The sequence below is a fragment of the Prunus avium genome, chromosome 1, assembly GCF_965620075.1.
Source record: "Prunus avium chromosome 1, drPruAviu1.hap1.1, whole genome shotgun sequence".
Lineage (NCBI taxonomy): Eukaryota > Viridiplantae > Streptophyta > Magnoliopsida > Rosales > Rosaceae > Prunus > Prunus avium.
Genome location: NC_142284.1, coordinates 60,679,993 through 60,695,216, shown reverse-complemented (window position 1 = coordinate 60,695,216; position 15,224 = coordinate 60,679,993). Strand labels below are relative to the sequence as shown.

The 15,224-nt window shown below is 36.9% G+C and overlaps 2 protein-coding genes across 2 annotated transcripts; one reads left to right on the top strand and one right to left on the bottom strand.

Moving 5' to 3' along the window:
- The first annotated feature begins 1,974 nt into the window (after nucleotides 1–1,974).
- On the top strand, nucleotides 1,975–7,572 carry LOC110764831 (uncharacterized). Its single transcript, XM_021967865.2, has 7 exons — nucleotides 1,975–2,712; nucleotides 3,420–3,563; nucleotides 4,624–4,696; nucleotides 5,885–5,990; nucleotides 6,082–6,178; nucleotides 6,714–6,809; nucleotides 6,891–7,572. The coding sequence occupies exons 1-7, from the start codon at nucleotides 2,116–2,118 to the stop codon at nucleotides 7,044–7,046; spliced, it is 1,269 nt and encodes a 422-aa protein (XP_021823557.2). The 5' UTR covers nucleotides 1,975–2,115; the 3' UTR covers nucleotides 7,047–7,572.
- A 3,357-nt stretch (nucleotides 7,573–10,929) lies between these two features.
- Nucleotides 10,930–14,110, bottom strand: LOC110747102 (folate synthesis bifunctional protein, mitochondrial-like). Its single transcript, XM_088251564.1, has 3 exons — nucleotides 13,674–14,110; nucleotides 13,051–13,213; nucleotides 10,930–12,458 (listed from the first exon to the last, which is right to left on the bottom strand). Exons 2-3 carry the CDS (start codon nucleotides 13,115–13,117, stop codon nucleotides 10,984–10,986), a joined length of 1,542 nt encoding a protein of 513 aa, XP_088107690.1. The 5' UTR covers nucleotides 13,118–13,213; nucleotides 13,674–14,110; the 3' UTR covers nucleotides 10,930–10,983.
- Nucleotides 14,111–15,224: the final 1,114 nt, after the last annotated feature.

Here is a 15,224-nt window from a genome sequence, read left to right as displayed (position 1 = left end):
ATTGCATCAGTATCATTTTGGTCCACCAACTAAAATTTTCAATTTAAACGTCCTTCAACTCTTCATAATATACCAAAATAGTCCATCCGTTACAGAATCCGTGACTTCTGATCACACGATGGCCACGTGACTTGAGTTTTGAAGGGTATATGCGACTTTTTGAGAAGCTAACACAAAACTCCCATTTTCTTCTTCTTCCTCCTCCCTCAATCCCCATCCCCTGCAGACGATTGCCCCTCCGAGACTTCATCTTCACCAACTTCCTCACCATTGGCCTCTCGATCTCCATCTTCTTCTTCCTCGTCGTCATCCTCCGTTACAGTGTTCCTAGTCCCCTCTCCTTCCACTTCAAATCCAAATCCTCCACCCGTTTCCCCAAGCCCCGAAAGTCCGCTTCCCGCAAACCCGTTTCGGCCGGAGATGTCTTATCTGGAAAGATGGTGGAGGTACTCCTCTGACCTCAAAAGGGAATCATTCACCAATTTAGTGAAGAATGGTCAGCTGGAAATTGTTGGAGGTGGCTGAGTAATGAACGATGAGGTAATAAATATTCATACTCACCTAAAAAGACGGTTTTGTCCCTCGATTTCACGGAATAATAAACAGACTTTGACGGATGGACCATTTTGGTATATTATGAAGAGTTGAAGGACGTTTAAATTGAAAATTTTAGTTGGTGGACCAAAATGATACTGGGGCAATAGTTTGGGGACCATTTAGGTCATTAACCCTATACTAAATTCATATACACTATATAAATGTTAAGATTCGAACTCATAACCTTACTAGAGATGGTAAATACTCCAAATCACTACAGTAATGAGTCTTTTACAATCCGCAGTTTTGTATACACAGGAAGATGTAAACAAAAAATTGCATTAAATTTTCATGTCTTTTTTTGTTAATTTTTTTGGTCTTAAATTTATTGTTCTTTTTTTGTAGATGTATGCGCAAATTAATACCATTAAAGTAGTAAATGAAAAAAAAAATTAACTATATAATATTGTCCTCCTTTTAAAGATCTCATTGAGATTTTTTTATTTTCACAATTATAAAATTATACATTTGAAACTATATCAAATTAACTTCGACAACCAAAAAAAATACTATATCAAATTAACTAGTATTAGATAAAAGAAAATATTTGTGCCCACCACTTAAACTCAAGGTGTAACCTCACTCCCCCTACATATGTCCATGAGCATAACTATAGTTACCTATTTGCTTTGTATTTGTGAAACTATGGTTATACTTACAGACACGCGTAAAAAGGGTAGTGATGATACACCTTGAGTTAAAGTAGTGGGCAAAAATGTTCCCTTACATAAAATGAAAAAAACAACATGAAAGGAAATACGTGTTTGGTTTTTGACAAATGATAGGATATATACAAGATACTTTTGTGACACGCTAAATTGCCAATGCACCCACAACATAGCCACACCACACCCAAATACATGTTCTTTTTTTGTCTTTAAATTGGGCCTTTCTCACAAGGAGTTTGTAGTTCAAGTAGTTAACAGTATTCACCTCTACATCCGCCTCTCTCAATATTGTTTTGTATAAAAATAAAAATAAAAACAAAAACATGGGCCTTTTTCCTTTCCACTTTTACTCTGTTGTTCCTTTTGTCAACTGGAGCCTACCAAATGCATATGTAAAGTTAGATGTACATGTACAACTCTTTTAGCATTTTTCACCGAAATGGAGAATTTACATATCCAAATGGATAGCCATTGGAACTTGTGGTATAAAAACTCTACATCTCTCCTCCCACTGGAGACACTCTTACCCCAACTAGCTCTTGGTATTTCTCTTTCAATGTTGGCAGAAAATCTTAAGCTCTTGATTGAACTTTTTGTGATTTTTGAACTGTCATTATATAGAAGAGTAGCTTAAAATATAGAAACATTGGTTGGTGGAGTTGTTTTAGGACCTCTCCTCTCCTCCTCTGCCTCTCTCCTGGCGGCAAATCCACATACCAAACAAGGAGATGGTTCCAAAGAAACAGAGTGAAAATAACTTTTATCTTTTTTAATTTTACAATAATTGATTAAAAAAAGAAAGAAAAAATTAAAAAAAACAATTTGTTACCAGACAAAACGAAACTTGAAAATGATGATGCTTTTCAACAGGAAGCCAAGCGGAGCCTCTCCTTCATCTTCTCCAGTCATGGCTTCTTTCTCGGCTCTCTTCCAACCCCAACTCCACCCCTTCCCTAACCCTAACCCTAATCTCATCCACAGGTACACCATTCCTCTGCGCACCCAAACCCTAACCACCTCCTCCGTCCCTCACTCAACCCCCAACTCCGAGACCAACCAAACTTCATCCCCCTCCTCGGCACCGCCTCCTCAATCTCCAGAACCTCCTTCTCCTAAGAAGTCCTTCGCTGTGGCCACGGGCGAGCTCTTCTTGGGTTTGGCGTCTAGGATAATCAAGCGGCCCAATGGAGGCCCAGACGGCAAGGCGGCCTCGTCGGTCGCCATGTTTGAGAGTTCTGGGAAGAATTACTTGGACGAGAGAATTGGCAAGGTGATGGAGGATGAGATTGAGCCAGATGTTGTTTGGGAGCAGCGCGTTAAGGATGTGGAGGCTGAGAAAGAACGGCGTGTGGTTACTAGTCCCGGCTTTAGTTTTTCTGCTGCGGGGCTTCTTTTCCCTTATCATCTAGGCGCTGCTCAGTTCCTTATTCAAAATGGTTATATCAAGGTCAGCTGTTTCTGAATTGTTTTTCTTTCCAATTTACTGTTCCCTTTTCAGTTATACCTATTTGTATGTTACTCACTTTAATAAAAGGAAGATTTCAATTTGTATATGCGTTGTTGTGTATGTTTATGTATTGCATGCACGTAGTTTTGAGTGAACTTTTTTAAGACTCTAAATTGATACAGTTCAAATTTTGGGTTATGGTTTGTGTTCTCAAGCTATGTGCTTTATTGCCCAAGACTAAATTTGGTATCTAATTGGAATTAGGGTGTCTGAGTTTTATTGAGAATTTGATAGGAAGATATAGATATTTACCTGACACATATATAGTTGCCAATGTTCATTGATGCGAGAAGGATACATTATTTACTTGTTCAATGAGGGGTCGAAGAAGCATATTTGATTTACTACAAATAAAAGATCCCCTTGTTTGTGCTTGCTAAATTTAAAGGTAACTTTGATTCTTTTGTAATATTCTTGGATTGAATTAAGTTTTATTGGGTTTGGAGTGGTTGCTTTGGTTGCATATGCACTAATTGTGCTAATGAATCGTAAAAGTTTGCTTCTTTATGGTTGTTTTTTATTTTGCAAATATTCTGTTTGTCTTTTGCTTGCCTTTAAGTTGCCTGTTATTCCCTTATGAAGGTGAACAGTCATTATCTTTGGTTCTAGGTCTGTATTCAGAAGTAGAATGTGTGTGATTTGTGCAGGAAACCACACCACTAGCTGGTTCCTCTGCAGGTGCCATTGTCTGTGCTGTGATTGCCTCTGGAGCCAGCATGGAAGAGGCCTTACAAGCTACCAAAATACTGGCTGAAGATTGCCGGAACAGAGGGACTGCATTTCGACTTGGGGTATTTCTTTACTCTTGTTTCTCAACTCAGTAGTAGTGCATTTTCTTCAGTTGCAGACTTGTGATGCTTCTCGATCAAGTAAATTTAATTTCTTTATTTTTTAGGGTATCAGTGAACTTAAAGAAAAGATTATCCCTAATTGCAGCTATATGTCAGAAGCTCATCCTGATAATCTTGATGATGAAGTTCATTGATTTCATTTTTCTGAATTCATATTGAGATTAAGCATCCAGTTCATACTTTCATTGCCATTTGAAGGATGAGCCATTGCACATACATATGTTGTGTCTTACTAAGTTACTATGGATGGGCCCTAGCACATATATACACCAAGACTTATATAATTAACAAATCATGCCAGATTAATAGTTTCATAACCACGTCCTGAGTTTAAGATTTGAAGAAAAACCCTTAATCATCAACATAGTTAAAGTGTATACTGGCTGGAGTTTTAGTTTTACATTGATGGCATTCATTTGTATATTAACCTTAACCATGTGAAATTAATTTAAGAAATCTTGGAATAGAGGAAAGGGGGAATTTGAAATTGGAATAAATGTTGACTTATAAACGTTTTTGGGTTATTATTTTATTTTTTTCATTATTCTGGTGGAACATTTTTGTTATATTGCCTATGTACATATATGTCTGGTAATCGGATCTTATTTTGGAATATAGATCTTTCCCTCTTGTTCTATTTCTTCTCCTCTCTCTTTCTTTTTCTTCCATCTCCTTTCTCTCATTTTCTCCATTTTTCTTTGTTGAAATATGGATGTTTACAGTCTCAGACTGACTCTGATTGAGGAGTTGACTTCCTTCTTTGTCTTATTGATGATTGATTTACTCAATTCCTTAAAACTTAGGATAATTTGTACTACAGAATTTGTGTCTTGGAGTTCTATATGAACACCTATGAACTCTAGTCACTAGTAATGCAATACAATTATTTTCTACCCTTATATTGTAAGTTTTATTTCAACATTCTTCTATATCTTTCTGTTTATCATCTTCTTTAATTTTCCCTGTACTGCATTTAGATTATCCAATTTTATTTGTACAGGCTGTTCTTCGAGATGTTCTTCAAAAGTTTTTGCCCGATGATGCTCATATTAGGTCTAATGGGAGGGTTCGAGGTAAGTGGTTTTTTTGTTCCCTACTCAAAAAGAATGTTTTCTAATTGAGAAGTGTATGGATTTTTTATTTATTTTTCTTCTTTAGAGTTTGGTTTAATTTTTCAAGTCCATATGCAATAAATATTGTTCGTGTAGATGAATTGACAACTTGTAAGTACATGTATTTAGATGTGTATCAATGGGGATCTTTCAAATATGTGACTATTTGGTGCTGCTTATGATTGGGTAGGATTGGTTCCTGTGATAGCATCAGTCCTGTGATCTTTTGCTTGTGGAAAAAGTAGGTATGTTTTTTTTTTCAAATTGTTGGAATTTGACCTACCACTTTTGAGGTGTTTGAACTGTGGATGTCCTGTCCTATTGAGTTACCACAAATACAAGTGGCTGCCGTCGCTCTTCACCCGCTAAATCCGAACAAGAACATAAAGTGATCCAAAAAACAGCAATGAATCAAGATATTTTCTTGCACTCCCACCACCCACCCTTCTCTTCCCAAAACTGTAAAATCTTACTTTACCGTCTAACATGAACATTTTGCCCCAAAGTTTGTGTAATGACTGACAGATGTAAGGAGTTTGAAAAAGGTATCTGGAGTATAGAAACCCCCCAACGTTTCAGTTCAATATTCTCTCACAGTGAATATATCTAACTCCTCACATGTGAGCCTCTATCCTCAGCTTATATTGGAAGGTTGCAGTCTTAGGAATTTAAACCCAGGATCTCCAGCTTAGTTAGCGTGATAATATTGGTTGGTTTGCTGCCATTCGCAGTAGTTGTAATAAGATGCGGGTCAATAATTATTTTATACTCTCAATTCATTCATGTTTATATTTTTTTTTAATCTCATGGAATACCTTTCTTTTATTACATATAGCGATGATCCATTTCACCACTTGGTTATTTCTGTTTAACCATATAAGTTTTCTTTTTCCCATCTAATTTTTAATTTTTTTTAATTCATGGTTAACTGGTCCTTATTGATTGTATCTTCTGAAAGAGATTCTTTTTGTGTCTGCAAAAAAAAAATCCCAAGCTTATAGACTTCTGGATATTTTAGCTATTGAAATTAATATTTTTTAATAAAAAAGAAAAACAGGAATTTTATGCATGTCCTTTGTATTATCAACTGGGTTTTCATTTGAATTCTGCATGCAGCTTCTTTATGATTTCCTTTTTTTTCCCCCACAGTTGCAGTAACACAGCTTCTATGGAGACCGAGGGGTTTATTGGTGGATCAGTTTGACTCTAAGGAGGATCTCATTGATGCAGTTTTTACTTCTTCCTTTATTCCAGGGTGATTATTGTATATACCATTTTGTCTTGCAGTATTTGCTGCTGTGTTGATTAATGTATGAAGTTTGAACTAAAAGTAGACTGCAGTACAGATATCTTGCACCAAGACCAGCAACGATGTTCCGGAATCGGCTTTGCATTGATGGGGGCTTGACATTATTTATGCCACCAACATCTGCAGCACAGACGGTATTAACTGTTTCTCTTTCCTATGTTAGCTAGATAACAGGAATGTGATTCAAAACCTAAGTTATTTTAGTATTTTTCCTACCAATGGTTTTTTACCAAATATGTTGCAACTTGTTTGAGGGTACTGCTAATCCGGGTCCCAGTTACTCTCATGACTATGTGAAGTAAACATGCATTTTAATGGGGTTTCAAACTTTTCCTACATATTCCTGTGAAACCTCTCCCACATTTATGAGGTCATGTTGTCTATTATGCCCTCCAATTCCCGTTTCTTTGCCATTTTTGATTCTTGAATTGACTCCACTAATGTAGAAGTAAGAATATCTCAAATATTATCGTCATGTATCTTTTGTTTCCACTTACCCTCCCCAACACAAAAGAAAAAAAAAACCATGATGATCTAGCCTCATTTACTTTGTTATCAATATATGGCGGCCTCCTATTGTTACTTTTGTGGTACGGTTATGCCTTCCTTAAATATTCTAAATTCTCAGATGAGATACTTTTGTATACCCCTAATAATGTTGCTTTGCAGGTACGTGTTTGTGCTTTCCCTGCCAGTCGATTAGGATTGCAAGGAATTGGGATCAGTCCTGACTGTAATCCTGATGATAGGGCTACCCCTCGACAGGTAAATTGGTACCTCCGCATTTGAAAGATAACCTTTCCCTTGAGGATAAGATGACGAATTATTTGTTTCCTTCTATTTCAGCTTTTCAATTGGGCACTTGAGCCAGGAGAAGATGATGTTCTTGACCGGCTCTTTGAGCTCGGATATCAAGATGCAGCTGTATGGGCTAAGGACAACCCGGTTGGCGAAATAGTTGAAGATAACACTTCCTTGGTTGGTAGTGGCATAGATCAGTAGGCTGTCATTAGAGTCTCTGTTTGACCTTGAAGATGCATAAGGTTCTTGGTTACTGTCAATTACTGAGAATCCTGTTATGTCGTTTTCACATACAGGTCAGACAGACCAGCTTTCCTATAGCATATACAGCCCTTGATTATAAAAGGGTGGAACCACATTCTCTTGATATAGTATTGCAATTGTATAGCAAGCTGTAAAATTTGTTGTAAGACCGTATGTGGAATAGGGAAAAGAAAAAAAATAGGTGGTCATTGAAAATGCATTTACCAATAATGATCAATTCAGATTAGGTCCAGTTTTAGAAACCTTCTATCTCCAGACTTGTTCCTTTTGGTTTTAGTTTCAATTTCATTAGGCGGTACTTGTACTTTTTAAAATTCTGTGGCTGGTATCGGATTTCTTGATGGTGTCGTAGATTTGGGTGTTGTTTATGATTGTAATCTTTCCAATAGAGATGAATATAATCTTTGAGGTTAGGTATATAACTCACAAGAAAGAAGCTGGATCTGAGAACATTTGATTTGAAGGATATTTCTTAGTTACACAAATCAGTTCCTGGGATACAAGTCCCATTGCCTTATCCGTATTCTTAAATATAGTTGGAACAAGGAAAAGCAAGGGTTATTACATGCTTGTAAATGAACTTTTCCTTTAAACTACATTGACACGAACACGACAAACATGACTTGTTTGCCAGGAGGTCTAATGTTACCTAAGTTAACTCAAAATTACAGTGTTCAATATTATCATGTGACTTTTTCCCCTTCAACTAGTGACTGCTAGTATTTCCCTAACTTTTGATGATGATCCATTAATGATCAAACCTCAGAATGTGGAAAATTTGTTTTTAACTTTCAATTAGTGAGTACGGTCCAAAACGAAATGGAACATTTGAACTTGTCTAGGTCCCACAAACATGCATGCCCTTAAAGAAGTATTATTAGTGATCTTGATGAAACTATTTGACCCTGTTTTCAGCCATCTCTCAATCCCAAATTTCCTACCAAACCCTACTTTACCAGTACTTAATTATAAAGTTGTATAAACATGATTCTAATAAACACAAGTTTGAACCCATGCGTTGGTTGACCAAAATAACTAGAACCAAAGTGGGAGACAAGGACAGCCCATTTTGCATCCTTTTTTTCCTGCAAAAGTCAAAAAAAGCATAAGAGAAGCAAGCGCATGAGATCTCCATAGTAAAAATAAAGTCATACAGATACAGATACTACTTTTTCACAGTATAAGATTAAACAGAAAACACATATTTAAGCTTTGCATGGTTGCACCACAACATAGCCTGTACAGTAAAATGAAGGGTAAAAATGAAAGGGTAGTCTTGTCATAAAGGTACAACCATAAACATCGGAGAGATCATAAAGCAAGCACTTGTTGCATTCAAGTCCAATTGAAAAATAGATCCAAGGAAGAAGAAAAGAAAAGGAACGCCTACATTATGTGTGTGTCCACACAGGTCATACAACACCATGCACGCTCATGCACCCCCTTTCTAGAAAAAGCCAATCTCATTTCAAAAAAAGTCCTGACCAAAATATATATATACAAAAAGAGTCATTATGTAAATTCCACAACTGATCACCCTCTTATACCTATTTCCTCTTCAAACTCTCTCTCTCTCTCTCTCTCTCTAGGGTTTCTCAGGGGCCTTGTTACAGAGGCAATTTGGCATTCTGTCCACCTCCATATTCACAAGTACATATAGAAGAAGTTTCTTTCTTTTATTTTACAAGCTCTGGAGGCGGCCAGCATGTCAAACTGGCTCTGTAAATTTCTCTCTGAGAAACTCACATAGAACACTGGAAAACCCTGGTAATATTCATGTTCAAAAACCCTTGACTTGTGTTGCTCTTGCTGTTTTTATTTTTTACTCTTCTCGTGGATTTCTCCTCCCATATATTGCATGGCACAGGTGAGTTTTGAATAAATCATAACCATTCAGCAAGTCTTCCTCTACATATACATTATTTGTGGTTGGAAAATTAGTAATCATAATGAACTCTTGAATCATATTCCTGATTCACAGCTCTTGGCAGGTTGATCAGACTCGAGCTCCTCATCGTATACATTGTTCTGTCAAGCTCATTGATTTTTCTTATTATCAGTGGTTGTTAATTTGTTTCTTTTATAAATGAAGGCTTAATTTAGAGTAATTAAGGTTTAGTTAGCTTACCATGTACACAAGTTTTTGGTTTGTTCTATTGGTTTTGACAAACTTCTTTTCTTTCTTTTTACTTATTCGAAATATATTTTGGTAAACAACATATATTACGTGTTCTACTAGAGAATATATTAACATAATGGTCTTCGTCTACCAGATAAAAAAATGGTTCCAATTGAGAGCTATGGAGTCAAGTGTATGTCAATGGAACTTCTTGTGGCCAAGGATGCCTCACTTGTTTGGAGAGGCCCTATGGTATAATTTTTAAGTCTTTTCTTGTTTAAAGTAGTTTTTTTTATTTTATACAAAGCAATATTAGGGGTAGAGAAGGGGAGGGAAATTGAACCAGAAAGCTCGGTACATGAATAAATACTTTCAACCACTTGGGCTACAAATTCGTTGCGTATTGTTTTTGTTTGGACATACACCTATTGTATTAATTTTCTCGTGATTTATATCCCTTGTGCAAGTCAACCATTGACATGAATTTGGAAAAGCATAGAAATATCATTAAGTTATTTGTAGTGCATGTATTTGTGTCTTTTTGGTAGTCCCTTTTTAACTTTTCTCTGGAAGCAATGATGATGGGATGGTGGGCTTTTCATGTCCAAAGAAACATATTGATGATTTGTGTTAGACAGGTGGTCGATTTTGATTGGCTCGGAGTAGTAGGTTTGTGGTTTCACATAGGATTCCAAGAAGCATATTAATGCTCTGAAAAGATATGCATATATAAATGCTCTTTTGGCTTTTGGCCGGAGCTCTTGGTGTATGGTACTATTGGAGGCTACCATTTTTGGATAGGAACGTTTGCGATAGAGAGGTTAGAGGTTAAATTCTTTTTCTTATCCATGCCACATTCAAACCCACACAGTGCCACCCCACTACAACCACCTACTTACCACAAACGAAAGCTCCACTAATCGGTTGTATACAATCATGTGTTTATCTTTGTTTTTATTAGTTGCGTGATAAAAGAGATAGACAAAGTAGTCGTATATAACCAAATTACACATCATAAGTTCTCAACCACTACTTATAACAACATTCCTAAGTTTTTTTTTAATCATTAAGAAAGAGAAAATTCGAACTTGAATCATCTTTCAATATTGAGAAATTTTAAAGTACCACTATATTGAGATGTAGTTGGTTAACTTAATTATTCATTTATATATTAGCTAATTATTCACATCCCAACCATAGCTGCATTAGAAGCAAAATTCATACATGAACCAATACACAATTGCATTTGTAAGCTTGTTTTGTACTATTGAAAATTATAGTCCTTATTTCATTCAAGGCAGAGAAAAGAATAAATATTGAGCTAGTTCGAAGCTGCAAGCAGAAGGATAGCGAGGCAATGCAGAAGAAGAAGCCATGGGAAGTGCCAGCTACTGTAACAGAAGTGGCAAGGGAGCTCAGAAACAAGAATGATGCAGGGCAAGGAGAAATTGAGTACTTCTTTTCAATTTCCTTTTCAGCAGAAGAAAATACAAATCCCACACCAAAAGTTTAATTTCTACAGCTTTTATGAGAAAGAAAAATGTATGTAAGGTACACATTCTGCGAGGGGTTGATCAAAAAAATGATATTGCAGAAAAAATATTTGTTAAATATTGAAGACCTTGTAGCATGGCTTATGGTTCTATTTCCATGTCGCAGTCTCCTGGTATATCAACTGTAATCTTGAAACAAAAAACCGTAGAAAAGAAAACCACCAGCATGTTTTGTTGAAGAACTAAATTATGATAAATTTTTTTAACTCGGAGAAACAGATTTCCTGTGTCTCAGCATTGCATCGCATACCTTCACAGCATCTACATTATCTCTTACATTATGTACTCTTACAATATTTGCTCCGCCCAGAACAGCAGCAGTGACAGAAGCAACAGTAGCAGGATCTCTCTCAGTTCCCGCGGTGCGACTACAAATTTCACCTAAAAATTTCTTTCTGGAAGGTCCAATCAGTATAGGTGCATGAGACATGGCCAAACTTTCCCTCCCAATCTCTGCTTGAATATTTGGTAATCCCATCAAGACGTCCAAATTGTGATCACAGTTCTTTGAAAATCCAATTCCAGGGTCAATAATCATCCTCCAAGCTGGGATGCCTATTAATTCTGCTTCTCTCACCCTCGAGTATAACTCAGAGGCAACCTGCTTACAAACATTATCGTATTTCAGGTTCTCACTATTCTGCATCGTAGATGGATCCCCCCTCATGTGCATTGCTATGTAGGGAACCTTAAGGCCTGCAACAACCCTAAACATGTTAGAGTCCAACAGCCCAGCAGATACATCATTCACAATATGTGCCCCTTTGCTGACTGCTTCTGCAGCAACTTCTGAATAAAATGTATCCACAGATATCATCTTTCCCTCTGCTTCAGGCATCCCAACAACTGCCTCTAAAACAGGGATTAGTCTATCCAATTCTTGTTGAACTGAAATCCTAGAAGCCATTGGCCTCGTAGACTGTGCACCAATATCAATCATATCTGCCCCTTCTGAAATCATTGAGCGAACTTGAGAAATTGCTGCCTCCACAGACTGAAACTTTCCTCCATCGCTAAAACTATCTGGGGTCAGATTAAGGATACCCATGACTGAAGTTTTAGTTGACCAGTCCCACAAGCCTTTTCCAATGGGCAAAACCCTCTTCACGCCTTCCTTTCCAGTGAGTGTTTCACCACCCAATTTCTCCCAGGCATCAAAAAGCCCACCAGAATGCATTGAGAAAGAATGCCAACAAGCAACTGTATCATTGTCAACAGTTGACCCCAGTAAATCCATTAGTGGGGCTATTACAAATGGTCTTTCCCAAATTCTTTCATGGGGGACTGTAAGAATCTCAGAACTGACTCTTAACTTTCCATAGAACAATATATCCAAGTCAATTGGCCTGGGACCATACCTTATACCGTCAGTACGACCCATTTCTTTTTCAATTTTCTTCAGTGCTCCTAATAATTCATGAGGCCCAAGTTGTGTGACAGCTCTAACAGCAGAGTTGAGAAAATTAGGCTGATCAGTCACATAGGCTGGTGCTGTCTCATATAAACAACCATGTCTTGTGATTTGTATGCCTGATTTTCTCATTAACTGCAAAGCTTCATTGAAATTATGCAGTCTGTCACCCACATTGCTTCCTAAAGCAATCACTACTTCCTGATCTGGAGTATGAACTTCTACTGAGAAGTTTGGGGACGAATGTATGAAGGCAAAATATGATGCTGCATTGAACATGAAAACAAGTATAAGGAACCTAGCTTAGGTTAGTAACGTCCTCTATACTTGGAAAAGTAGTGATAAAAATTCCTACATTTTGCCCCATGGACTGCTTTTGTTGCTATTATACATGATCTCTTCAACGTTGAAAAAGCTATAGAACTCTCAATTTACACAACTACCACCAAACCTCTGCATGTATTTTATGACTATAGCTCACAATTTATATGCGTTTGATGGGAGACTAACTAAATTTTGGGTAGAATATCAAGTCCCTTCACCCTCACATCTGACTATAGCTGACTAACATAATTTAGGGTAGCATAGATGAAGTCCAAGTGACACTTGAATGGTGCTAATCCAAACAAGATAAACAAATTAAATAAATAAATACATATGAACTATGAACAAGGTTTTGATCCCGCAAAGATTTGCAGGCAATTCAGATTTTAATCCAGATGACATACAGCACAAATTCAATCAATGGTTCATTCAAATTTGCAATTTTTCCTTAGCAGGCATCATATTTAACGTTTTTTAATACCATGTATTAATATTATTATAGAATATCAAAACCGAGTGAATAGAAGGACTTACCTCGACAATACTTTGTGAAACCATCCAATTGCCTCATGGTGGGCATGAGGTTCTTGCATATATTCATGGTTGGACTTATGAGTCGCAGATCTTCAAAGCGCAGTTGAAATTATTATTTTGGGAAAATTATACCAATGCAGCATGAACTGTTTCAATCTGCTACCTGAAAAAAAAAATTTAAAAAAAAAAATTGTTCAAATGATATTGAAGCAATTTCCATCTCAACTAAAAATTTGTTGCAATGTGGCACCTACATATAACTCTGTCAAAAATTCTGTTGCAAATAGTCAATGTGCAAGCACATGCCTCATTTCAAAATTCAAAATACTACAAGATCAATTAAAAACAAAGCAAAGAGGAAAAGTATGCACTAATTTACCAAATTGTAAATTCATGTTGCAAGCCACACAACAAAATAACACTTACAAGACCAAAATTCCAAAACTACGTTGGAATATTCAACACTGAACTACTCTGTAATTCTTACCTCATAAACAACAAGAAAGCCAAAAAGGATCCATATGAAGCCTAATCATAAACTAACATATATATAACAAACTGGGAACCATCAAACAACTATCTCAAGCCATTGTAGGTCGCATAAGGGAGAACAATGGCGGTACCTGCTCTGCATCAGCAGTGGAGAATTTTCTTAGCTTTTGGATTGAGGATGGAGTTGCTCATTTGCACATTTGGGTTCCCATAGGTTCCCTAAATCCATAAACCCCTTTATTTCTAAATCGCGAAATTAGAAAGAAATAGAGTAAAAAAAATTAAATTAAAAGGAGAAGAAAACCCAAAAATACAAACATAAACTTTTTCTCTGTGAACTTGATAAAACAACAGAACTTAAAGAACTCAGAGGAAATCGAAGAACTTGAGCAAATAAGACCCAAATGTGAGCTGCCTGGGGGATACTTTAGCTTAAAAACAGTCAATATAACTCCACACACCAATAAGAGTTTTGGGTTGAAAGAAAGAAGATGAGAAGCCAGAGAGAGAGAACAGAAATGGCTTTTGTGTTGTGGCCGTTTTGTTTGTAGGGCTGGCTGATACGATATATCAGTGAAAAGCTGCAGCGGTTAAACTAAACAATATAGTACCTAGTGATTACACCCTTAAAATATGGTAGTCCATATCTTATCAATTTTTACAATTACATAGTCTTTTAAATTTGTTACAATGTACTTCCACCATTAGATTTTTGTCAAATCTCTTTGTTAGTTGCCTACATGGCACTATAAGTCCGCATTTAAAAATATATATATATATATATATATATATATTTAATATGAATAAAATATTTAAAAAATCGAAAAAATAAGAAAAAATATTTACAAAATAAAACACACACTCATTCTCTCTCTCGCTCTCTCTCTCCCTCCCTGCGCTCTTCCTCAATCCGATTTCTTCTCCCCCCATTCCTCCATGACCACCAACCGCAAGCTCCAACCCCCAAACAACAACAAACAAAACCTAGTTAAGATCTAACCCTAACAAAAACCGTCCCTTCAGTTCATATCACATACCACATACATCTTACAATGTTACAACCTCCCTTCTCAAACCTGCAAGCCCAGTATCACGAAGGCCCACTTGGTTATGGGACCAGTGTTCTATGTTTTTCCTTAGCACTAAGAGAATAATACTGAGTAACAGATCTACCTTGGGATTGTCGCCACTTGTCCCCAATCATCTAGGGTTCCCTTGTCTGTAACTATAAAGATGTAATGTGCCGTTTGTTTAGACAGTTGAAATGACAATTACAACTTTCTTTCATTTCCTTACTCTTTCTTCAACGTCTTCCTTTACTATTTATGCTCTTTCCATCTTTCTGTAAGCCAGACCCTATCAACTGGTATCAGAGCCCGCATGGGCAAATCCCAACATCTCTCGATCTCTAATAAGGACCTCGGTGCCGCCACCGCTGATGTTTGCCACGACCAGCTCCAATCCCAACTTGACGATGTTGTCGACTCCGTCTCTTCTCTCGAAGCCCACCAGACTAACATCCAAGCCTCCCTCACATCCCTCTCATCTTCCATCCTACACTCATCATCGAGATGTTGATGAGTGTAGGATGGATAAGTGGTGCGCCTGTTTGAACTCGTCTTCTAATCAAACGATTGTAGTTGAGAGAGGAACTAGTCTCGGCTGTTAGGTTCACGGCCTGA